We start from the raw sequence: 26,422 nt of genomic DNA on the forward strand, positions 1-26,422 counted from the left end.
GGTTTTAACCTTCCAGACATTATTACTGCTCTCCATCTCTTGAAAGCATCTTTTTTTTTTTCCTATGGTCTCCTCAGAGAAATGACCCTACTAAAATAAAACTGAATTTGCTGTTAGATGACATTTTTTGACATGTCAGCTATTCTGTACAGCATGTATGTTAATGAATTAGTAAGCATAAAGAACCTCACAGAATTAGGTATTCAGCAGGAGATAAGATCCAATTTTCTTTGACATAGAAATAGGTGTTCAAATGCTACAGACCTCTTCATGTAGCAAATTCTGTCATTACACATTACTTCATGGCCCGCATTATTTTAATAGCAATTGTTTAAAATTAGACAACTGCCACAATATAGAAGGTCTTTTAAATCTATTATTTAAACAACATCTTCATTTGTAAGTACTTTTGAGGGAGTTTTAAAGTAGATCCCACAAGCACAATAAATGGGAGACCCTAAAGGTGTCTGCAGATTCTCTCCCGCCCAAAGCTTCTGAAAATGGCAAAAAACCCAGGAAAAATAGGAGGAGAAGGATAACTGAGGAACCCTTTGGGCTCCAGGAAGATGTGGAGGTCCTTGCAAACACCACATGGCAGAGCTTTGTACAAGACACCAGCCCCAGAGCTGATGTGGCACATGTTTTTCATCTGTGTTGGAAGAACCTAGCTGGAAACACAGAGTGGTTTTACATCTATAAAAAGTATTAAAATGGGAAGTTTGCTTCAAAAAGCATTAGATATCTGACAACTCAGACTTATTTTTCTAGCCTATTTTTCACTCTCTTGCTCCTCTTTTATAGTTTTAATCCCTAGAGCATCAATAAAGTAGAGCATGGAATTGGGCCATGTAGTTATACATGACATCAAAGCTCTCACTGACTGAGTTCGTGGTCAGTGATTTGAAAACCAAGCCTGGATTTTCTCCTCCAGCTTTTGTCTTGGGCACTACATGGCAGTTTTTACATTTCCAAATAGCAACTGCAAACATGCAGCACTTGCAGTTAACTTAATTGATGTGCAGGGGTGATGGTTTGTTGTCCTACGATCAAATTTCCAGGGTAAGTGAATAGAAAGGCTTTCCAAGTAGATGCTTAGATTTCACACACAAACACTTTAGGTTCATATTCATTTGGGCATGGAGATGGGGCAGTTCCCCAGAATGCAGTCAAGTAATCTCACTTCAGGTGCTGTGACTGGGATGTTATTTAGTCCTGATCCCTCCCATTAAACTGAAAATGAAAATTCACCTGCTTGAAATGTTCATAAAATCCTAGAGTCACAAAATGCATCGGGCTGGAAGAGACCCTCAAAGGTCATCTTGTCCAAGCCCCTGCAGTCAGCAGAAACATATTCAACTAGATTAGGCTGCTCAGGGGCCCATCAAGTTTGACTTTGAATGTCTCCAAGGATGGAGAGTCCACTACATGTCTATAATGAACAGAGAAACACTGTTCCAGTGTTTCATTGAGAACCTGCTCCAGTTTTTGTTGAGAACAACTTCCTCCTAACATCCAACCTAAATCCACAATCCACCCCACTCTAGATAAAAACGCAGATTCGAAAGGCAGATTTATAGTTCTGGATGTGGGACTTCAGGGCACAAAGCAAGGATGAAACAACCATCTGGATGGGTCAGGAAAGTACTTTCTACAAAGGGACAACACTTAATGGCTTTATGCAGTATGCACTGCCATGACTTGATATTTCTGTACTCACCAAACTGCCAAATAAAACATCATTAGCAGTTACTTTGACAAATGTACAGTCAGAGAAGTTTCTTCTTGTTGAGAGGCTGATTGTGACTTCCATCTCTGTGTTCTGGGGGTGCAACACCCAACCCAATTTATCAACCCTGACAGTATTCTGACAACATGCCGGAGTCATCTACATTGCAAAGGCTCCATGGGAATTGAACTCGGACAACTGTTCTTCCTGCTGGCAAACAGACAGCCAAGGAAAGGAGCTATAATCAGTTTGAATTTGCCTCTGGCTCATCTTTTGCTTTGTTTCCTTTTAAACCACTACCTCATTAATAAAAACTTGCTGGATTGCTGAGAGTTCAGGTTTCACAATCTACTACTTAGAATTAGAGGTTAAGACAATGCTGACTACAGTAAAAGTGAAAAAGCAACAAAAAGCAGAGAGAGAGGGATGAAAAGGTCAGGTCAGGTCTGGTCCCAGGCTAACAAAAAGCAGGGCAGCAGAAATAAGGTGCCTGCCAACAGCTGCCGGCCCTGAAGGAAACAGTAGATAAGAAGCCCAACCAGAATGCCTTGTGTTTAAATTTGTCACACAAAACACAACATCCTCAGCACATGACAAGCAAATAAAGACATGCACTCCATCTTGTTGCTCAAAATACCTTGCTGAAGACAGGCTTCCTACTGATTCCTGGCTAGATAAAAAGCAGTGTTTGACTTGAAGTGCTGGGGCAGTGCTGCATCATGATGACACTTCATTTAGTCCCCAACATTATTTCATACTTATTTTTTGGTTTAGGCAGTTATTTAGGCAGGTTTAGGAAGAGAAAATTCTGATTTCCTCTTTTCAGTTGAAAAACCCTGAATTGTTTTTTTAAATAATTCACGAGTAGGTTGGGAGAATAAAAGCCATAAATCTGGCTTTGGGAACTTGCTTTTGAGAGGATCACTTGATAGAGAGCATGTTTGGGTGAGGGAGAAGAACAAAATCATTTTTCAAAAACTAAGTGGAAGGGAACAGCAAACCCAGACTGTAATAGGGAAAAATCAATCCATGATATTTATTTATGGATATTTCCCCCTCTCACCAGCACAAGCTTCTGTCCTGCCCTGTGTGCATCCTCAATACTAAGCCATGATGTACTGCACCTTAAAGAACTGAAGAAGCATATGTGGTTCTTCTCCCAGCCAGCATTATCAATGTGACCAGCCTGATTTAAAGACCTGCCACACCACAAGTACCTGGAATCGGCAAGTGGGCGAGGATGAACCTGTACATCAGGTGAGCAGAGCAAATGACAGCAGGTTAAGGGAAGAGGGCTCTGAGAAGGGCTAAACCTTACAAGGAGGAACTCAGGAGAGGGAGAAGAGATATGTGATGCAACATTTTGGACAGAGCACATGAAGAAGTTGCCCACTGGGAAGAGTAGCAGCAGAAGTGTTGAGAGGATAAGGCTTGTGAAAATGCTGGTTGTGGGTACTAGAGAAAAACTACTGAGTCCTGCAGAAAGCTGAAAAGAAATTGCACCTGAAGGACAGGCTCCTATTGATTTCACTTAACATCTGCACTACCTGGTCTCTTCATAAATCAGGACTTCAAGACAGGGGTATCTGACTTCCAAGTAGCATGGCTCATTATTTTTTTCCTTTTAGAAGACCCAATGAAAAGATAAGTGAGGCATAATGGTGCCAGAAATCAGACTGCACTCCCCCAGCATTTTCACCTTCCCTTCTTCTGCTACAAGACAAGCGCTGGGCAAAGAGAATTTTGTCCCATTCTGCCCAAATCATCTCACACAAATGGAAGGGGAATTCTTAAACAAACCAAACCAAACCAAATTTTAAAATCCTAGATAGATAATAACAAGGAATCACTTTTCCTAGCTTCCTGTTTTTTTTTCATAGAGTTTGAACAAAGTAAATAAACTAACCAGTAGGAACATTGCATGGAATTGTTATTTCAAGCCATCAGAGAATGGATCCAGCCATGATCTGAGACTTAGGGATCCTGAAGTGAGCAAATTAAAAGTCTCATGCCCAGAAATGCAAGGTGTATGAGAAATCTAAAGAATCCATAGGTATCCTGATGAAATCCTGGCCTTATTAAAGTCCATAGGAGCTTTCCTACCAACTTAGGGGGAAGCTGGATTCCACGGCTAATGCTGATCAGCTGCCGGAAGATCATTAATAATGACAACGAACGCAATTTCCACGCTGTTTTTGCAGCAGCCATAAAGGCTCCCTAGGACACCAAAGTTATTTCATCTTTATTTTCAGTGGCTGTATAATAAAATGGGTGGTTGCTCACCTTCATCTCACCACTGGGGCTGTGTCATTCAGTTTTAAAAGGCTGAAATTGAGCCTACCTGCTTTTCTGAAATGAGAACCCCACAGTAAATGCCGCCAGGACTTTGTAATAGGTTTTGATGTTAGATAAGAAAAAGAATGACTTTACAGGAAGCAGTTGGTGGAGTAAAATGGATATCTTTCTTCCCTCTTTGAGTTTTAAACATTTTGCACATCCATTCCAGGCACAAAAGACTCTGTGATTCCCATGAAAACTGTGGCAAATGCAGCTGTAGGCAGCACTTAATTACAGTGATTCAGCCTTCCAAGTCAACAGCAATTCCTTAAAGTGTTTCAGGGCATACAACACATGCTCAAAAAAGGGAGTATTCACGTGACCTTAGGAATATGCCCTTTAAGGTATATTCTCATTTATACTCTGGGAATGTGGAATTCATTAACACCAATTAAAACTGGACACTGTGTGCTTAATTCTCTGTGCATCGCACTGCAGATTCATCCCTGCAGGTTACAAAGTTTTTGTTGATGGATCAGAAAGCTAAGACAAAGGGAAATGTCCTTATATGATTTGTTCTCATGGGTCATGGCAACAGCAGCACTGCAGGAGAAAAATGTCCCTTACAGAGATATATTTTCTATGGATATTACAGTGACAAGACAAAACACAGCTGAGATCTCACGTACCAGCATGCCAGCCAGAAAAACTGTACCCCTCCTGGATACATCACATAGTAGAAACCACAACTTCTCCTTAAGTATCTACTATAAATAATCACACCAGAAGTAAAATGTGTTTTCATTTCAGAAGGAACCTCTCTCCTTGTCACACTCACTTACAGAAAATACATACTGTAAATCCGTGTGAGTTCTCCTCTGGAATACAGCAGAAAAGCGAAGTATTTTCAGTTCTAACAGCCTATCTGCTAAAGTGGGAAGGAATGCAGTACCTGGTGGTTGGTGGTTTGTTTTCTTTTTAAAGACTTGCCCTGTAGTTCTGTGTGCTAATTATTAACAGTGACCCACTCCTGTAACAGACTGGGAAACGTGCAGCGTATGCCAACCAGCCCTTCTAATTCTTCCACACAGATCTTATTTACCACAACAGTTAGAGGTATCTGTACTGTATGGAAATTATTAACAAAAAAGGAACACCAAATGCACTGCAGACATTGGAGTGAAGAAAAAGACTGACATAAATCTATTCTGTAATCCTGTGGCTGTTTCCTACTAAAGGAAGGAGCAGAATGCAACATGCTAAATTACTGGGCTATGAGGATGTGTTGCTTAAGGTTTTTTTTTGAAGCAGCAGTTGCACTGCTGGCACAAGAGACCCAGCTCTGTCACAAGCAATTTATTACATCAGTATATCAGCTTTATTTATATACATACATATAAAAAGAAAAAAGAAGACAAAGAAGCCTGTCTTAGTGCAAAAGTCTGTCTTGGTGCAGAGCTCATCTCAGCCTGCTCTGGAAACATAAACAGCTTCAGAGCTTAATTAGAAACTGTTTACATCTTCAAGATAATTTCATTTTCTTCAAATGGTAACAGAGGTAATTCCAGCTAGTTATGCTGACTCCACAGTTTAATAGGTCTAAGCTGCCAGACTGAGAAATGCAAAGAGAGGTATGCAGGGCCCAAGCCAGAGAGGGGTCAGGAAATACTCTACTAACTAATAATGGTTTGACTATCTAAATTTCAATGGCTCTGCAGCTATGAGATGCTGTGACATATCTAGAAAGAGGAAAACAGAATCAGGAAGTAAATTAAAGTGTTCTTTCCCATGCTGTATTGCCAATTTGGGTCCCCTTTCTAGCATGATCTTTTTCCCTGCCTTTTTTTGTTGTTGTTTTGTTTTAAGCTTTTAAACATATTTTTTTCTTTACCTTGTGAAGTGTAGGAATGAGTGATTTTCACTTCACATTGATTTGATACCAAAGCAAAGATGCTGTTTTCACGGCATACCTGGCTGTTTCCCAAAGCCAGAATGCTGGAAGTCTCTGGCAGGCAGATATTTTCATTTCAGTAGGCTCCAGTCTGAATAACCAAAATCAAGGTGACCCTTATATCCTCTTTCCTTGAGATCATTTTTCAAACAGATGAAATGTGATTGAAACTAATCCTCAATGCAGCAAAGTAACAAGCCTCCCTAGGAACAAGTGATAGGATGAGAGGAAATGGCCTTAAGTTGAACCAGGAGAGGTTTAGATTGGACATCAGAAGAAACTTCTTCACTGAAAGGGTTCTCAAACACTTAAACAGGCTCCACAGGGAGGTGGGTTGAATCCCCACTCCTGAGGGTGCCTAAAAGATGCAGAGATGTGGTGTTGAAGGACATGGTTTAGCACCAGCCTAGGTAGAGATAGGGAATGGTTGGACTGGATGAACTTATAGGTCTTTTCCAACCAATACAATTCAATGATTCTAAGTGCCACATGTGATTAGTACTTCCTTAACTTCTCTTTAATAAATGCTAAGCCTGTTTTATTTATTTGACTACATTTTTATAATGTAGTCAAATATATACTTGGTTTTGTATAGCAGCTTGAAAACAAAACTCAGACAAAAGCAGATGACAAAATAACAAGGCTCCCCACAAAAGCCTTTGAGAGCCATCCCTACTGAGCAAAACTGGTTTTGAGGAGACACCAGTCTCCCTTTTATCATGCAAATATGTATTTAAGCATTACAAAATCAGCATTACTGTTCCTACCCTCCTTTTGATATGCAGTCCTACATCTCATTAATGGTAATGGCTGATCCATGAGGGAAGAAGAGACCTTCAACACCATCAAAGGACATCAGTTGTGTAACGCACTTTAATGATAGGGGCATTCCCCAGATGATGCTCATGATGGTGAAGGTAAATGAAGAAGCTGCTGAGCATCTCCTCACCCTGACCTGGTCCTGCTGTTCCCAGTTACCCCAGTCACATCTGGATAACTGTGTGCCTGAAGTGCCAAAGAGATCACTGAACAACCTTCAGCCCCACAAGACTTGCTTTTAACTTTGATGCTTTCCATCGTCTAGATTATGACATAGCCCCCCCAAAACCCTGTTCCAGTTCACCAGAAATGAAAGTTCACTGCAGCACAGGAGCAAATCAGGTTGAGGGTCAGATCCACCAGCAAATTTTTCTGCCCCAATCCATATGTCATTGTGTTTGCTGTGGGTGCAATATAACTCACATGCCAATGACCTGCCCCATAATTTTAATTTAATAGAGAGAAAAATACTTCATGCAAGTTATGACACTTCAGTGGCTGGGGTGTGTGTGTGTGTGTATTTCCAGAAGCACCTTTTGACTCCAGCAATCTGGGGAAGATGGACCATACTGATTACTGGACTTCTGAAAAGCTAAAACCTCTAGTAGCCTTCCCCTTGTACTGAATGTGAATGCTGGAGGTATTTTAGAAGTCTGAGCACTGCACTGGAAAATCAGGAAACAAACCACAGTAAGACCTTCAGCAATGTGAAAGTAGCATGAACTGGGGATGGGGAGAAGAGGAGAAAGTAAAGAAACAGCTAATTTAGATGTCTCTGATAATACACTTGCTATACAGAGGGCTGTCAATAGAGGGTAGACAATAAAACCTATTTTCTTTGCCAGCAGAAATGGACGCTTTAAACGACAGGAGCTAAAGTGTAATATACCTCCCCTTGGCCACTGAACTTAACACATAAAAGGAAAGAGTCAAATCTAACTGTTTCTCACTTGCAGGAAACCTGCCTTTTAAGCAGAACTTCTCTCAGATCACACAGCACTACAGTTTCAAAACAGTTGGGAATTGGCCTGCAACACTCAACAAAGAACAAACGTTTCCTTACATACTCCTGGGATGCCTGGGCCACTCAGTAAACTTATAGGCCAGTTTATCACCAGTGTGGTCAGTTGTTTATCAGCAGTGTGACCTATTTACGATATCTTCTGTGCAACTCATGGTCTTGCTTGGTGCCACTTTATAGACATCTGGTGCTATGACTCAGGAAAAAGTGCAGCGTTTCCACTTAAATATTTTATTTAGCCTTAATTGTAACTAACATACTCAGTGTTCAGAGCAGAATACCTAATGGTTTCTAGAGGGAATGTAAATAGAACATGTACCAATGCTCAGTGGTATCTGGAAGAAGCCCACCTGATGGTCCTTCCCATCTTTAATTATCCCCCCATTCCTCCTCATCAGTATTTAGATCAAGCCAATTAGCTTCATTTGGGACTGTCACACAGCTGCTTCTTAATGGATCATATTTTGCTCTCACTTCAGCTCACAAATACTCAGCTTCCCATTGGTATCTGTTTTAATTCTAACATAAAGGCTGCAATTTTACTTAAAAACATACTGAGAACAGTGGGTGCTTTATAGGTTGGTTAAAAGGAAATGTCTTCTCCAAGTATTTTTCTACGTGCTCTGTACAATTTCTACCATGTGCCCTTTCTGTGTTCCTAATTGTTCTCCTCCTACAAACCCTGCCTCCAAACCCCTCATAATTAAAGTGAAATTGTGTACTGAAAGGCAATTACTCAAAATTAGTTTGTTATTTTCTGCCAAGAGGCACAGTTCCATTAAAATACTCTAAAACAATGATCAATAGCTGAGAGTTTAAATAATTGATTTCAGCTCCATTTCTCTTTCACTTATGACCACCACACAACCCCCTTGCTCCTGGCTGGAGAAAAGCACCAAGCTATCCTGTAGCGTAACCAGAACACAAACATTCCCACCAGTATGAAGCCACAGTCTCACAGCCCAAGTTCCACTTCCCTGCAACAAGTGCAGCTGTATCTATTTGAATAAATTGAATTTCAAACCTGACCAAATGAGAAAGATAGACTGACTTCAAATTCTAGCTGTGAAAATGGAAATGGCAACACAAGATCTAAGATAAGAGCAGGGTGGGGGGAAGCAGCATAGAGGGATTCAATCCATCCTTTGACTTTTCAAAAAGGAACATCACTCTAAAAGGCACATGGCAAAGAGGAACTCCTCTGTGGAGAAACTGTCATGGGGAAGCTGCTTCCTTTTTTGCATGACTAGTCCACACCTTCCTCGGGCAATAAAGCTGGTGAAGGATCTGGAGCACAGGACTTGTGTGGAGTGGCTGACAGAAGTAGGGTTGTTTAGCCTGGAGAAAAGGAGGTTGAGGGGAGACCTTCTTGCTCTCTACAACTCCATGAAAGAAAATTGGAGTGGGGTGGGAATTGGTCTCTTCTCCCAAGTAGTAAGTGATAGAACAAGCACCAGGCTTGGTAGAGCTAGATAATGATTGGACTTGATGATCTTGAAGGGGTTTTTTCCAATCAAAAGGATTCTCTGACTGTATTGTACTTGCTTGCAGGGGCAAACTCCCAGCTGGTGTATTTTCCATTTGTGGTTTCAGTGCACTGGCATAAGTGGAGGTCTGCTGAATGAGTATGCAAAAGACCTCCCTGATTTTTAGCTGTCAAGACAGCTTTCAGCATATGGTTAAAGCATGCATCCTTCCAGGTCAATAGAATCTTGGAATTGTGGAATACCAGGTTGGAAGACACCTCGAGGATCAATATGAGCTACTTAATCTTGCAACACGGGGATAGTGGAAGAAATGGGGTGTGGGCAGTAGGACAGTCCTGGAGCAAAATCTCTATCATTCCCAGATCTAGGTGCAGAGGAGGAGAGACCACAAAGCAGCCCTCTTCCCCTCATCCTCTTTTCTATCAGCATGGTGAAAACATGCTTCTGTCTAGGGAAGTGTAAAGAGAGCTGAAACAAGCAGCTTTATCCTAGGATCCTGCCTGGCATTTCAATTAGCCATGGCTAGGATGATTCAGCAACAAGAAATGATCCTGGTAAGAGCAACATGCTTCTGCAAGAGGACAAGGAAAGAAGCTTTTATTACATCAAGTCATGGGGCTCAGCAAAGGAATGGGGACTACAGCAGGATCAGCATCTGAATGAGCTTGGTACAACTAGTTGTGCTTAGTGGATTCCTGGTCTAAACCCTTGTTAGAGGCGAGAGGGAGGGGGAGGGAGGAGAGAGATGGGTGGCAGGAAATGGAAAGACATCAAAGACTATTCTATGCTACAGGGAAGGAAGAACATGTTTACAGTACTTCAATTTCCCTGATGACAAGCTATTTGTGGAAGGCACCTATGTAAACTACAACCACAGAATCTTTTGGATTGGAAAGATCCTTAAGATCATTGAGTCTAACCAATCTTTCAGTGAAGAAATTTTTCCTAATGTGCAACCTAAGTTTTCCCTGGTACAACTTGAAGGCATTTCCTCTTGTCCTGTTTCTTCTTACTAAGGAGAAGAGACCACCCTACACATTGCTACAACTTCCTTTCAGGTAGTTGCAGAGAGCAAGCAGGTCTAAACCCCAGAACAGGGTGTGCAGGAAAATGGTTGAATCATCACCCCTGGAGGTATTTAAGAGACAGGTAGATGTGGTGTTGAAGGCTTTAGTGGTGACTTGGCAGTGTCAGGTTAATGGTTGGACTCAAAGGACTTTTCCAACCAACAGAATCTATGACTGTGGTTTATATATAGGTGACTTTCACAACTAATTTCAGGCCAAAGATTATTTCTTTTTCTTGCACTTCTTCAATCTACCTTATGTGGCCTCCCTGCTCTTTATTTCCATGGTTTTGCTGTTCTATGAATGTATTTCAGGTAGGGAATATTCATTTAGCCTTCCCTTAACAGACTCATGCTTTCAAACTCTTCTGTGTTCCTTGAATAAGGCTGCTCAGAGGAATACTACTGTTGGTCAGATGCTGGGTAAATATTCAAAGTGTTAATTTTAAGTTGGTAAAATGCAGTTTGGCTTAAGGCAGAAAATATTCTTCCAGAATACTTATTACAGATCGACAGCACAGTGTGAAGGTAAAGCCTAAGGCTAGAAACCTGATGTTCAAATTTCCATTTATAAATCAATAATCACTGCAAACAAACCAGCCTACTCACTTCTGTGAATGCCACAACTCTTCCTCAGGCACAGCTTGGATATAAAGGCTGGTATAAACCTAAAGAGGGGGATGCTGGCATGGCTGAAAGGTTGCACTGGCTTTAACCTGTAAGCTGCTACAGAAACTCAGCATAAAGTGAGCTCAGTTGCATGGACTCATACCTGAGGAGTACTCTGAGTGGATGCAGCTTTGCTCTGTCCGTGCCCTGAGCCAACCCAGAGCCAAGTGTCTGGACTGAAAGAAGAGAGGTTTTGATTATACACAAGGAAGAAATTTTCACCATGAGGGTGGTGAGGCACTGGTACAGGTTTCCTAGAGAAGCTGTGCATGTTCCCTGCCTGAAAATGTACAAGGCCAGGCTGAACACGACTCTGAACAACCTGGAGGTCTTCTGGCCCATGGTATGGGGGCTTGGGACTAGATGAGCTTTAAGGTCTGTTTCAACTCAGACCATTCTGTGATTCAATGACTGATCTACCCAGCAGGATAACTTCAGATACACCTGAAGGACTGTGGTGTACAAGGCAGAACCAGGAAAGAGCTGTCTAATCTCACATTAGAGACATCTTCACAAGATGAGTTCAGAACCTGTCTAGAATTTTCTGTCCTGAGAGCATCTCCTGCATTTATTTCCAGGCATGGAGAAACTGGATGCCCAGCCAGTAAGTCAGATGAGATGACTAAAGCTTGCATGCATCTTTCAAGAGATCAGAGCCCAAACCTGCCTGCCCACTCCTTTCCAGCTATCACATCACCTCATCTCAGAGACCTGTTTCCAGTTTCAGGGTTTTTTTTCACAGTGTGTGTACAAACCCTGATGTGCTTGTATGGAATGCAATTCCATAAGGATATTTACTACCTATTGTTTTAGAAGAGGCAAGTTATTTTTCTTTTCCAAACTGTAGAAATCACTCTCCTCCTCCACACACACAACTCTCTTTCGTTTGCCTCTTAACTTGCTGTGCTTGGCCTCTGGCCAGAATCCCTTTTTCTGCCTTGAAGGAGGGTGACAGCATGCCTTTGAAGTAATGCCAAGGCTGCTGTTAGGCTGACCAGCAGGGAGCAATCCTGCCCAACACTCTCTGGCCTCTCCCAGATTGCTTTCCTCCTTTCCCAGAAACAGTCTCAGACAGTGCAGAAGTTGAGTTGATCATGATTCCCAGAAGAAAATTTTAAGCAATAGATGAAGTTTAAGCACACAGAGAGAAAACTGGAGCTGCAAAAGACATCAGAATATAATCTAAACCATCTTTCCCTAAGGCAAACCCAGCCGTACCTACAAGACACTGCTGACAGATAACTGTCTGACGAGTCACAAGCAGTCTGGTCCAGCACATCACTTACCATCAGAAAGCTTTGGTATATCTTATTTCAATTTAATCCTATCACTTCTTGACTGAATATGGACATGGACAACTCATTCATTATATCATTCAGTTTCTAACAGTACTGTAAATTACAGAGAAACAAGCTGTCACTAGTGACCCTGGTCATGGTGTCTGTACTTTTGGTGCTTACAAAGAACACTACACTTCTCCACTGGCAAGGTGCCTTTATCATCAGCAGAATAACCACTCAGCACTGACTCAGAGACATGACCAAGGGTTCACCAACTTTATTTCTTACAGTGTCTTCTCTATTTTCTTGGAAGATCTCCCTCATGTCACTGAACATCCCTAACCCCACTGACCTGACATTTAATTTGCTCACAAGCTGAAACTGCTACAGGCTTGTAACAAGGAGTTAAATGCAAAAGTTTGTGCAAGACTAAAAACCTCTGCACAAGACAAAGGCTTTATACAAAGAGTCTAAGAATATATTTCCTGTGTTACTTTATTTCCTACACATCCATCATAGTCTTGGCTTTGGGATGCTGCTCATTTCCTATTATGACTGATACTCAGCTGGCAAGATGAAAGAAGGTGAAATTCTGATTCAATACTGGCTTTGGATTTTGGTGGGGTTTTTGCAGTTAACCAGTTGCTTACAGCACTTTTTGACTCTCACAATGGTAACATGGCAATGCAAAGGTACAACAGTACATGCTGTGCCCTGCTAACAGGTTTAATTGTTTTAGCTAAAGGGGATAAATGTAAGAAGGTTTGACAGGCATTGAAAAGGTTTCTCTTTTTTATCTCTTCAGATGTTCCTGAGACACAAATTGAAACAAATACATTTCCAGTATAACTTAGCAGTGCCTACCCTCACACTTACCCAGTGGAGGGGTTCATGATGCAACCCCCTTTATCAGTGGATGCTTTGCAGTTACAGCCCCTCTCCAAGGTGTCATGATTCATTCCAAAATTGTGTCCCAGTTCATGAGCCAGTGTGACCGCTGCACCAAGAGGGTTTTCTGAGTGATCCTTGAAAGAACCAAAGGAACCAGTCAACACAGCAAAACAATTCAAAAGACACATTTCCCCTCTAAGGTCCTATTGCCTGTCCTTTGGAATGTTTTATGACCTTAGCAGCTGTAGTTATACTGATGTCATGTGGACATAATTTTAAATTCAGCCACATATACCAAGTGCAGACTGGGAATTGCAGGACAGCCAATATGTCCTGGCCACCCAGTTTCCCCAGAACAAGACACATTCGAGACCACTGGGCAACTTTGAACATCTGAGCCATCTCTTTTTTTTAGGACTCAGAATTCCCTTGCTTAATAAATCCCCCCAAACCAGTCACCTAGCTGGGGAATATTGGGAAGAGCAATGATTTTATGGGTGAGGATGAGTGTAATGAGGGAAAGAGAGATGATCCTTCATGTCAGGAGGTAAATGACAAAAGGCACATTGGTCTATTTAACATTCTTCAGACTGTTGCTTTAATAACAGAAAGTCTAAGATTTCACAAGCCTTGTAACCAAAGGCTCCCTTTTTTAAAATGAAAGGACAAAGCAAGTAAAAGTCTCCAATAACCTCTTATTAACACCTATGGATATTCTAAATGGTGCATGTGTCAAGCTGAAATATGAAAATTAATCCTTGCTGAAAACCTGATTTTGGGGGGCACTTAGTTCTGAAAAATACACTGCATGGTCTGATTACAGGCTGCTGATCAGACTGATGCTTTGCCTGAGCCACAAATAAGAGACCTTCCACCTCATTCATTTCCCTTGAGGGGAGAAAAAATAATCCACTGTACTCATATGAAATCTTTCCCTAAATGCATAAATATGTAATATAAATGCATGATCCACTATCTATCAGTCACTAAATGGAATTACTGTGTACATCTGCCTGCTCTAAAAGTATATGAATATATTCAGTTTAAATAACTCTTTCAGAATCATCTAAGCCAACCTTCAGAGTGAAAAGAAGTGAAAAGTAAAACTGCCCAAAACATTAACTGTATTAACAAAGCCCTTGCTGTATGACTTGGGATACATTTAAGAGTTCCATCTGTCTTTGCTAGTATTTCAGTAAATAATTTTTCAAACAGAAAACAAAATCAGAAAGAGAATATAGTCATTCTGAAAACAGGAAACTAATCCTTTTGCATTTAGGATAAGCTTGAGAGAATTTTATCTTTTAACAAAGGTTCTCCCTGAATTTTAAAAATGTGATATAAAAATCTTGTGACTAACATAGCAGGCAGGTTGTGTGCATTTATATTTTAAGATGTTTACTTGCTGAAAGAACCTGCACAACATGTCCTAGTAAAAGAAAAAATAGGGTAAACCTCTGCAGCAAAATCATCTGTAATAATCATAGAATCAAGGTTGGAAAAGACCTCAAAGATCATCAAATTCAACCTGTCACCCAAGACCTCATGGCACCAAGTGACATGTCCAGTCCCCTCTTGAACACTTCCAGGGATGGCAACTCCACCACCTCCCTGGGCAGCCCATTCCAATAGCGAAGAACTCTCTCTGTGAAGAACTTTCTCCTCACCTTGAGCCTAAACCTCCCCTGGCACAGCTTGAGGTTGTGTCCTCTTGTTCTGGTGCTGGTTGCCTGGGAGAAGAGACCAACCCCCCTCCTGGCTACAACCTCCCTTCAGGAAGTTGTAGACAGCAGTAAGGTCTCCCCTGAGCCTCCTCTTCTCCAGGCTGAGCAACTCCAGCTCCCTCAGCCTCTCCTCATAGGGCTTGTGTTCCAAACCCCTCCCCAGCTTTGTTGCCCTTCTCTGGATACCTTCCAGCAACTTAACATCTTTCCTAAACTGAGGGGCCCAGAACTGGACACAGAACTCAAGGTGTGGCCTAACCAGTGCCGAGAAACGCACAATGCCTATGCATGGAGATGTTTTATTTAGATACTAGTCACATACAGATTGATTTGTCTTTGTGCCCATGGTAATTTAAGAGACACTTAGAAAATTCAATGTAATGGAAGCTGAGGCCATAAAAAGAACACAACCTCTCACTCAACTGGAAAACAATCCAGGACTAAAGATTAAGAAAACAATTAAATAATTCCATATTGTTTACCAGTGACACATGGGACTGATGCCTTGAAATCAGAGCTATTTGTTTAAGACAGAAATTCCTCTAAGCTTTGAGCTCCCTAGACACACAACAAACAGCTCAGGTTTTCTTTTCTTTTGCCAGTATCTCTTAGAATCATAAAATCATTTTGGTGAAAAAGAACTTTAATATCATCAAGTCAAACCATTCTCTAACTCTACCAAGGCTGGTGCTAAACCATGTCCCTCAGCACAACATCCCTGCCTCCAGGGATGGGATTCCAACCACCTACCTGGGGAGCCTACTCCAGTGTTTGAGAACCCTGCTTATTGAATGGGGATTATATTAATCTGAACAACTCTAAAAAATGTCAATTAAGAATAAAAAGAAGAATTCACACAGTCCATTCCAAACCCAGAGCAATAAATAAACTGAAATGCAATCTGGGTCTATGAATAGGCAAATGATTATTACAGCCCATGCGGTTCTCATTACTTGCTCAGATCCACTTGGAATGCAATTTTATCAGTTTCTAGAGAGGGTTTTTAAAACAAGGAATGTGATGCCTCAGCAAAAGAGGTTATTTGAAGGCAGCATAAATGAAGATCATCAAAACAAACAGTGACATGTCCCATTTGATACTGAAACCATTTGAGTTTCACAAGGATTGAAGAAATGACTTTGATTCATTCCACCAGGGTCTTTTAAAGTTAACTTGAGCAGTAAAAGTCATTACCAAACAGTTTCACAACCACTGAATAAGCAACCATCTACTGTTAAGAGATTATAAGTTGTTGCACAAAACATTCAGCTGCTTTCAGCTGAACTCTGCTTCATTCCACTGAGATTCAGATTAAATTGTGATAATAACGTATCGTCACCTACATCCAGAGCAGGCAAATGCCCCCATCTCGGTAGTTTCTATATAGTTTCACTCAGTGAAGGAATAAGTTTCCCAAAACATACTTTTATTTCGTTTAAGCAATTCACTGAAAGGTAAGTGCCTCAGCTCTACACTTCCATTTAGCCTGACTTCCCACTAAAGTCAATAGAAACTTGAAATGAGTGAGAATACTACATTACACATCAGCAACACAGCACTATGCTGCTCTTAAAGTCATTAACTTAGTGGGCAGTCTTCTGAAACAGAATGAAAACTGAATCATGTGTCAAAGACTCGCATTAATGTCAATATTTGTTTGGTCTTTCTACAACAAACAAGACCTACTGTGGTGAAATACAATTATGATGTTCTTCACACACCAAAAGCTTCTCATGCTCAGATGCCTGCTCTGTCTACTTAGAGTTTCTATTAAAATGAGTGGAAGAGAGATTGTCACCTGCCATGCCAAGATTTCAGCCCCATGGAAAAGCAGAGAGGGGCAGGCTCTGAGGGAGGCATGGCAGAGGAATTTAGATCATAGATAATCAAATATTTATCATGGAATTGAGAGCAGTCCTGCTGAGAAGGACTTCTGGCGCTGGTAGGTGAAACGCTGGACTTTCCCCAGCACCGTGTACTCACAGCCCGGAGCCAACCGTGTCCTGCGCCGATCCCCAGCAATGCGGGCAGTGGGTAGACAGAGGGGATTCTGCCTCTCTGCTCTGCTGAGATGACATCTGCAGTGCTGGGGGCAGATGTGGAATTCTCAGCACAGGAGAGACATGGACCTGATGGAGTGGAGCCAGAGGAGACCACAGCAATGATGGGAGGGCTGGAACCTGTCTGCAATGAGACCTGGCTCAGAAAGTTGGGGTTGTTCATCCTGGAGAAGAGAAGGGTCTGTGGAGACCCTATTGCGGCTTGCCACTACTTGAAGGGGCTGATAAGAAAACTGGGGACAGACTTTTTAGCAGGGCCTGTTATGACAGGACAAGGGGTAAGGTTTTTAAACTGAAAGAGGAAGAGTCACACTAAAAGGAATGAAGAAATGTTTTACACTGAGGGTGGTGAAACACTGGCCTAGGTTGCCCGAGAGGTGGTAGTTGCTCATCCCTGTAACTCTCACAGGTCAGATTGTTTGGGGCTCTGTTCAACATTTTCTATTTGAATATGTCCCTGCTGATTGCTGGAATGTTGGTCTAGACAACATTTAAAGCTCCCTTCCAACCCAAACCAGTCTGTGATTCTCTGATTCTGTATGGTGGAGCTAATTAACTGCAAAACCAGTGACAAAAATCAGATCATACAGGGATGACTCCAGGCTTTGTATTCAGATGTTCTCTTGCAGTCTCACCATTGTCTATTGAGAGCGTGGAGATTTTTTGCATTCTCTCTTTGGGTTGGGATCAGTAAGAGGTTGACTGAATTATAAGGGTAGCCAAATGTTCAGGTGCCCAGTGCTGGGACTGTTGAGCACTGTAGCCTCCCAGGTCAACAGTTATTCATTCTTTCTTTTAAAGCTTTCTTCTGTAGGAAATGTTATGATAACCCCCCCCCTTTTTTGTTGTTGCATACACCCGAATTAGCCCTCGTGAACTGGATTGGAAGCATTTTGTGCAGCTTAGCATTTGTGTTTTGGGTGTGAACATTTGCTTGCTTTTGATTTGGCTTCTTTTTGAGGATTTCCTTAAAGAACTGGAAAATATTTCTAGCTATACTGCACAAACCTTGAGCTAATTTGTACCTCAAAACGTTCCATTCGTGGAGGTGGGAATCTGTGGGAAACACTGTTCTTCCCTGCATGACTGAAGCTTCATCCTGACCCAGGATTCACACACAGACAGTGGGTTTCTTCTGAACATATAAATCTGCCTCTCCTGGACAGACAAATCAGTCTCTGCTCTGCCAAAGCCCTGAGAGTGCTTTAAAGAAATAATGCTGATTCGTGTTTTCTTATTACTGGAATGAAATATTTGTTGTTGTTTCTGTTTGAAATGACAGTTTCCAGAGCAGAGAGGTCTGACTTTGCAGTAAAACACACTGCAACATATTTTAAAGCTTTGCTAAAAAAAATCAAAAGGACAAAGAAGTTATCACTAAGGGCATCTCTGACTGCAGATAAAGCCAAAGCAGTGACTGCAGGCCTGGGGGTGAAATGGATACAACTGGGCTGTCTGTCTCACATATGCTTTTGCCAGGATTTGGAGCTGCACTGGGAAACTCCTTCAGCTTTTTCATGCTCTTTTCCTGCTCCTTTTGTACTTACCCTCCAGATACCCATCAAAAAGCTGCAACAAACACCAATTAGAGACTCAGCTTCTAAAACTACCAAAAGAGTGTATATTCTGTGTACCAAGTCTCTGTATTGTCTACAATTTTGACATGACTTTCTCCAAATTATATTAATTAATTGTTCTTTCCCACCGTTTCCCATACCTTGTCTTCCTCATTTACCTGACAGTCCTACCAGTCTGAATCACCTATGCTTTGTTTCCCATGAATGCAACATCACCCCAGCTTGGCTTTTTGCCTGCTTGCCAAGAGCCCACAAAGGAGCTCATCATGGCAGACCCGCCTCAGTCTGCATGCTAGTTAAGAAGGAAGAAAATGCAGGGGTTTCAAGGGCCTGTATCTGTGGGATTATTTCGCTACATGGTTTGTCTTGAAGCAAAAGTTTTAGTGTCCTGAGCTCCAGATTAGGCTTATGAAGCTTTGAAAAACTGGGAGCTTTGCAAAGTCTAAACATTGTGCGCTTCTTGGCAGTGCTGGGTTAACAGTTGGACTTACTTTAAAGGTCTCTACCAACCAAAACCATACTACCACTCTGAATTCGTACCTCATTTGTGTAAGGATCTACAGCTAAGTTGTCCAGCAGAGCTGGAGAGAACCATCACATCACCTGTGGTGCTTGAAGTCTAAGCAAAGCTGGGGGAAAGAGAGGTTTTCAGCATATGAAGGCTGAACTCGAAGAATATATAAGAGGATTTTAGGACTCACTGGCTTTCTGCTCTGGAATTGAGCTCTGAGGTCACCAGCTGGGCCGGCTAGTGACCTTCTGGCTCTGGGAGTCTAAATGTGATTAGATTTAAAGGACTTCTATTGCAAAGTTTGGTTAATGCAAAACTTCTTTCCCTCCTTTTGGCACAAACCAGTTAGAAATTGCTAAAAAAAAGGCAAAACCAACCAAGCAAACAAAACTATCCAACCAACCAACAAAAAAACCCCAAACAAAACAAAGTCCCCCCCAAAAAACAACTGAAAGAAGATATTACAACACTGCTTTCAGAAGCTGGTTAAAATGTTTGCTTGTGTGTCTACCATGTCTAGCATCTAACAACAGCATTACCAGCAATATATTTTTGAGAGAGGCTCAGGTAGAATAAATGCTGCCATTGTTTGGTCTCGTTGTCTGGCAATGCAATAAAACCACTGTGCTGCAAAGTTGGAAGAAAGACTTTACACAGGAAACTCTGTAAATACATAATAAAATCAATATAATAAAAGACTCAGGACAGAGTGTAGTTGTCTGTAACACCAATATACCCAAGTGCATAACAAACACACCTTCTGGTTCTCATCCTTTGCAGCACCTCAGTACCTGATATAATGATACCTAGGAGTGCATTACTCTTGCAAAGAAGTATTGCTATATTTTAGTGTAATATTTAATTTTATTGTTTTTCACTATAGAAAGTATCACAGCATAGGCTGCCCAGGAAGGTGGTAGGGTCACAGTTCCTGGGGCTGTTAAAAAAAAAGCATAGACGTGGTACTTCTGAGCATGTTTCTGGTGGCCCCAACACAAGAAGGACATCAGACTGCTAGAAAGGGTCCAGTGGAGGGCCATGAAGATGATCAGAGGACTGGAGCACCTCCCCTCTGGGGACAGACTGAGAGAGTTGGGGCTGTTTGGCCTGGAGAAGTGAAAGCTCCTGAAAGCCCTTATAGTGGCTTTCCAGAATGTGAAGGGGGTGTGCGAGAAAGCTGGGGAGGGACTTTTTACAATGGCTTGTAGTGATAGGATGAGAGGCAATGGATTTGAGCTGGAAGAGGGGAGATTTAGACTGGAGATTAAGAAGAAGTTCTTTACAATGAGGATGGTGAGACACTGGAACAGGTTGCCCAGGGGCACTGGATGCCTCCTCCCTGGAGGTATACAAGGCCAGGTTGGATGGGTCCTAGAGCAACCAGATCTAGGGGAAGATGTCCCTGCCCGTGGTAGGGGAATTTGAACTAGATGATCTTTGAGTTCCCTTCCAACCCAAACCATTCTATGATTCTACAGTCTAATGGGCACAGTGACATTAAGCTGACAGTTGGACTCGATTTGCAAAGTCTTTTCCCACCAAAATGATTCTATGATTCCATGATTTACAAACAAAGTGCATGTAGACATAGATGATATTGAGACAGAGAATGGGACTTATGGGGCTGATGTTCTGGTACAGAACAGAGTACTTCTGTGTTTGAGATTGTGTCACAAACATTGGGCCAGTTTCAAGTGCTGTGCTTTTACCACTTACCATGACAACCCCTCCAGACTGCTCTGCAGTACACATGCTCATTATGGGTGCCATGCCAATGGTGGTCCCTTGGAAGTACACCCCGCTGCAGGAGGGAGAAGAAGAATCACAGGATCACCTCTCAGTGCCAAGATATCACCCTATTCTTTTCAGTCTTGTATTTCTGCCAATTTCAAACAAAGGTCCCATTTCAAATGTGTCAGCTCCAGACATTTGCAAGTTTAACAGTGAAAAGCATAGATTAGTCATGCCAACTTGCTGAACTGGCAATGGCGGCATCCTTGCTACGAGAGCGATCCATTTGATCCTCATCAGTGGGGTTTATGGCTGTAACAGGACTCTGCTTGCCTTTTTTTGTTGTTTTTTTTATCTTTCCTCTCCTGACTAAGGTTGGGAATAGAAATACAAACATAAAAGTAATATATCAAGAAGGGTTATTTTAATGTAGTGGCAAGTGTATATGCTAATTGCTATAACACAGCCTAGAATGTAATCCTTACCAACAAAGTATTATTATGCATAGAGAGTAATCAAATATCTCATGAGGGGACAGAGCTCACTCTATATAGATAATGTAAGAAAACCTACACAATTAGTAAAGACCTCCTTTTAATTACTAAGGCATCAAGAATATTTATCTGTGTAAGATGAAGAATAGCTCATTGATCAAAATGATACCTGATTCATGAAAGATGAGCTTCTCTTACATATTTTTTTCATGAGTCCTTTTCCTTTGAGCATGTTTACTCAATTACTTCAGTCCAGGAAGGAGAATCAGGGTGAGAGATGGGTATGATTTCATTTTTAAGTCACAAATACAAATGAAATAACTAATTTAGGTACCATTTTAAAGTTCACTGATGTCTTTCTACTAACAAACAGGTTTCTTAGCTTAGGCTTCTTGTCCCCTTGGGGTGATAGCAGAATTGTCTCATTCAGTAACAATTTAGACTTGAGACCACCTTAAACCACTTGTAATTTTATACCCTAATTATTTAGCAGCTTGTTGCACATCTACAATTCTACATGAGCTGTATTCAAAAAAGGTGTACAAGCAACAAGGCTACTGTAGAGCTGTGGAAAAAAAATCATCTGAAGCATCTGCTGAGGGGCCCTGCAAAGGGCTTTGTTGTTTGATGTTTTCAGAGGGGCATGACAAACCCACAGGAGCACAGATGTTCCTCCCAACAGCTTAGCAACTGGGGAAGTATTCAGTACAGCTCTCCTCAAATCCCAGCCCATATTTGATACAGTGTTAAGTTTACCTTATCAGCTGTGCATTGTCATGGGGTTTACGAGGTAGTAGTTTTAGCTTTCTCCAGTCCAGGAACTCATGGAGGCTGGTGAAAGGGTCTTGAGAAATAGAGCACTTATCCATGTCATTCCATACTTCCACTCCAACCAGGGCTACTCGAATATTTAGTGACCTATAGAACTAATGAGAAAAGAAAATCTATTTTAGACAACATTGGATTACAATATTTCAATAGAATCACAATGTGCATATGAACAGGCTTAAATAGTCTCACCTCTAGGGCAAAAATGAACATCTGACAGGACTGACTCAGACAAAATATTGCTATAACTTACAGAAGATGGTTCTGACCTAACTAAACACCTATAAGGAATTCAAAGAGATCCAGAGACATGTTACTTCTTTGTGTCCCACCCTCGTTTGGTATCCTTCAAGATGAAATGCCACAACCGTCTTCACATGAACTTCATGGTACTGTTCTCAACACAGGAAGAATGTGAACGAATTGGAATGGGTCCAGAGGAGGACACAAAAATTGAGAGCTGAAACCCCACTGCTATGAGACCAGGCTGAGAGAGTTAGGGTTGTTGAGCCTGGAGAAGAAAAGGCTCCAGGGTGTCCTTCTTGTAGCCTTTCAGTACTTAAAAGGGGCTAGAAGGTGAGGACAGACTTTTTAGACAGGACAAGGGGTGATGGCTTTAAAGTAAAAGGGGAAGATTTAGGCCAGAGAGAAGAAATATTTTTTCACACTGAAGTTGATGAAACACTGGCCCAGGTTGCCAGAGAAGTGGTAGATGCCCCATTACTGGAACCCTTAGAGGTCAGGTTAGACAGGGCTCTGAGCAACCTGTTCTAGCTGCAGATGTCCCTGGTGACTGCAAGTGTTTTGGACTAGATGACCTGTAAAGGTCCCTTCCAACCCAAACCATTCTATGATTCCTTTACTTCTGAACAAATCTGTTGCTATGGCAGATGACTCTCTTCATGTCAACTCTCTATCAGTAGCACCAATACCATTCAAGAGGTTGAGATAGCTGTGTTGTAGCAGAGTTTTGATTCAAACTAGTAGATGAAAATTTAGCCAGAGTCATCAAGTCTTGCTCACAGCAGATGAAAACACGTGACTTAAGTGCTGTGGGCTACATATGCTCTTACCCCACTGGTAAATGCTGCAGTAGCTACATGAGGGTAGCAGGAGCAGCAGTAGCAATGGAGCAGAGATAACAATTCTAATGTGAGACTGATGTGAAGAAGGATTCAAGAATTGATTAAGTCCACATTTGGCTGATAGGCTGAAACAAAGTAGATACTAGATCTTTGTCTTGTTTATATGCATTACAGTGGATAACACTGGCATTTGCTGAGCATAAATTAAGCAGGAAACATAAATATAATATAACATGCAAAATGAATTTTGAGCAGGTAACATATAAACACATGTCCTCAAGTAATAAGTCAGTGAGACAATTATGGAAGAGGTGAAGGTGTCTTCAGCAGCTTGGTTTTAATCAAGAATGCTTCTCCTTGAGTTATTGCCCTTGAGGTATCACTTGATTAGTTCTCAGCTAAATTAAACCTCCCTCAATTATAATTTCACTACTGGACTCTTAATTTTTTTTTTTTTCTGGCCATACAGCACAAACAAAAATAAAATTTAATTTGTTCAAAAGACCCTGTAGAGGACTCTTAGTGATTGTTGTTTATTGTCAAGATATTACTTCAACTACAAAACAATCCAGTGCCTGTCTTTATTGCCCTCACTCAGCCACCAACTTCTGCTTACTTAAGCACTGCATCATTTTTAATTCTAGCCATCTTGACCATATTTTCACAAGTTCTTTATTGTTGGCCTTACAACTGGACCATTCCTTGTTGATGCAAAGGACTTTGCCCTGCAAATTGCTCGTCAAAATAATCCTTTCCTATGGGCTGTTCCACGTGTGATTACTCCCACCCTCTTCACAGGTTAATAAACTCTTAGGGCTGAGTTGTATATCTCCTTAGGAGTAGGGTTTCCACAGATATATGCATCCCATATATATTAGAGTTTACAATTTGGTGTGTTAAAGAGCAGATGAAAGGCTTAAGTTTACTTTAAGTTACTTAAAGTAATTGTAGAGAAGCATTGCTCTGTGATATTGGAGTATTACAAAAGCAGAGAAATGACCCTTTGGAAAGGTGAATGGATAAGGAGATGTGTCAAAGGCTGTGAAAGCTGCGATCTGAGAATGGTAGAAGAAATACAGATTTCACAGCAATGTCCACCAGAAAGCATAATAGGTTTGAATAAAGTGAAATAATGCTCATGATCTTACCTTATCAACATAGTTTGCAATTTCTATCAGCCTCTGCTTAATTTTCTCCACATCTTTGCCTTGTCTCTGAAACTTGGAATGTAAAGGATCAATGTATTAAACATAACAAGTATGACTGAGTTTTTCCCAAACAGCCACCTTCCTCTGCCAGCATTGTCAGTGGTGTTTGGGCATTACACGGTCCAGTCGAAGGCCATTGGCAGGCTCCTCTTGGCTTCATGGTCTGCCTCAGAACAAGCAGAAGCTATGGAATAGGATTTTGATTCTCACAAAGATCTAAAAATCTCTAAGTCTTACACAGGGATCTTTCAGGAACTGATGTGTCTGAGAAAGGAAAAGCTCTTTTAGCTGTTTTGGCTCTTGCATCAAAGTGATAGTGATTTCCTAACCAGCAGTGCTCAAGGAGACCAAAAAAAATGTATAAGTAGCAAAATAATTCAACCCAAAATCTAGATCTGTGGCTCTCTAGAATATTTCTACAGCAAATCCTGTAGAGGCTTTGAAGCTCTCTGTGAAAACCATCAGGAAGATTATTGTGTGCCATGCAATGCGATGGCAAAGTATTGCTTCAAAATTCAATGGTGATGAAGGCTTAATTAGCTCAAGGAGATCCTGGGGCAGTGAATTTTTTTGATTACTGCCAGATATCACAGTTATTTGAGAGTGAAATTCCTTATGAAACATTGCAAGAAATTTTACAATTAGCACTCTAAGTGTGGCCCTGACTGAATAGTGCCTTCCACTACTCAGCCCTAATTAGAGAAGAAGCTTTGGGGATTGGGCTAGATGATCTTTAAAGGTTCCTTCCAACCCAAACCATTCTGGTTCAGTGAAAACCATCATATTACTCTCTGAAACACATTACTTGCAATACCATGGTAGCTGAATTGAGCTACCTATTTCCAGTCCATGCTTCCCATGAGTTTTTAAGTTGAAGCTTCTTACCTCACGATTATCTGCCACAATAACAAGCTCCACGTATTTCGTTGTCTTCAGAGTCTCCCTCTTGTGCTGCCAACAACAACAACAACAAGATGAAAATAAGATTTTAGGGTTTGTACTAAGTGACCCTTGGAATCAGCTCTGCCTCAGTCCAACAAAATGCTTGCAAGACGAGATACACATCTCGGACTTCCAAAGATTTCACTGTGTACTAATTTTCATCGCATTCTTTCTCCTCACTGTGCAAAAGAGAAATGCAAAGAAATACTACAACAGAAATAATATATGCAACAATGACCAAAAAAACCCACCCCAAACCCAACAAACCAAAACCAAACCAGGATTTGATCACAAGAAGAAGGACAGTGGTGCAAAGTCTTGCTCAACCTTTCAGCTTTCTGCAGATGAAATGCTTGAATTATCTTTCCTCACAGGAGAATATCCTTTCTGGCAGAAAGACCTTTGCTGTTTCCAGGGCACACTTAAGGGAACGATGAGATGACTTTTAGCAAACATTTCACACAACAGACAAAGTGGCTACTAAGCAAAATGGGAGATAAAGGGATATTGAGTGAAGCAGAGAAGAGATCAAGTGGTCAACTGATAAATTATGCAGGAAGAAAAACCCCAAACAAAAACTGAGGGAAAAGACAGCCTGAGATCTCAGTGCCTGGGGAAGCAAACTAATACACTTAAAAATGGAAGGCATACATTTAGGTTTTTTATCTGTATATTTATCTACTTGCTGTTCTATGCAGATCTAAAAGAGTCACAATGCTTAGCTGCAAGAGATCACTGGAGAAAATGGAACAATTTTGTAATGGTATTAATCATAGAACAGCTCCTCTGCTACCCTAAATTCAGTGACCTATTAATGCCCATAGAAGTTCTGTGATTTACAGCAGCTGAGCATCTATTCTGTTATTCCTCCCTTGTTTCTGGAATAAGGCAGTTAGGGAAAAGAAGTCTCAGCAGTCTATCTGATCCTCATGCCAGAACTTAAGGAGTTTAAGCAGATGTCTGACCTACTAATGACCATGATGTCTTGAATTAAACCAATGCTCTATAACCCAAAATATGACTAAAGCTTTCCAAAGTAAACTGTTCCAAGGTGAACTGTGTGATCCCCTAAGCT

At 41.3% G+C, this 26,422-nt stretch overlaps 1 protein-coding gene across 1 annotated transcript in view; it reads right to left on the reverse strand.

Annotated features, from left to right (window-relative positions):
* Window positions 1–26,422, reverse strand: part of ADAM12 (ADAM metallopeptidase domain 12) — a 213,169-nt gene that overhangs the window by 44,992 nt on the left and 141,755 nt on the right. Inside the window, exons 7-11 of the mRNA XM_009907111.2 lie at window positions 25,291–25,356; window positions 24,346–24,417; window positions 22,041–22,210; window positions 20,776–20,860; window positions 13,173–13,321 (exon numbers count right to left, since the gene is read on the reverse strand). Of these exons, the coding sequence (XP_009905413.2) occupies window positions 13,173–13,321; window positions 20,776–20,860; window positions 22,041–22,210; window positions 24,346–24,417; window positions 25,291–25,356 (542 nt within the window). The remainder of the gene's footprint in view (window positions 1–13,172; window positions 13,322–20,775; window positions 20,861–22,040; window positions 22,211–24,345; window positions 24,418–25,290; window positions 25,357–26,422) is intronic.

Source organism: Dryobates pubescens, chromosome 30 (genome assembly GCF_014839835.1).
Source record: "Dryobates pubescens isolate bDryPub1 chromosome 30, bDryPub1.pri, whole genome shotgun sequence".
In the NCBI taxonomy this organism is placed as follows: Eukaryota; Metazoa; Chordata; class Aves; order Piciformes; family Picidae; genus Dryobates; species Dryobates pubescens.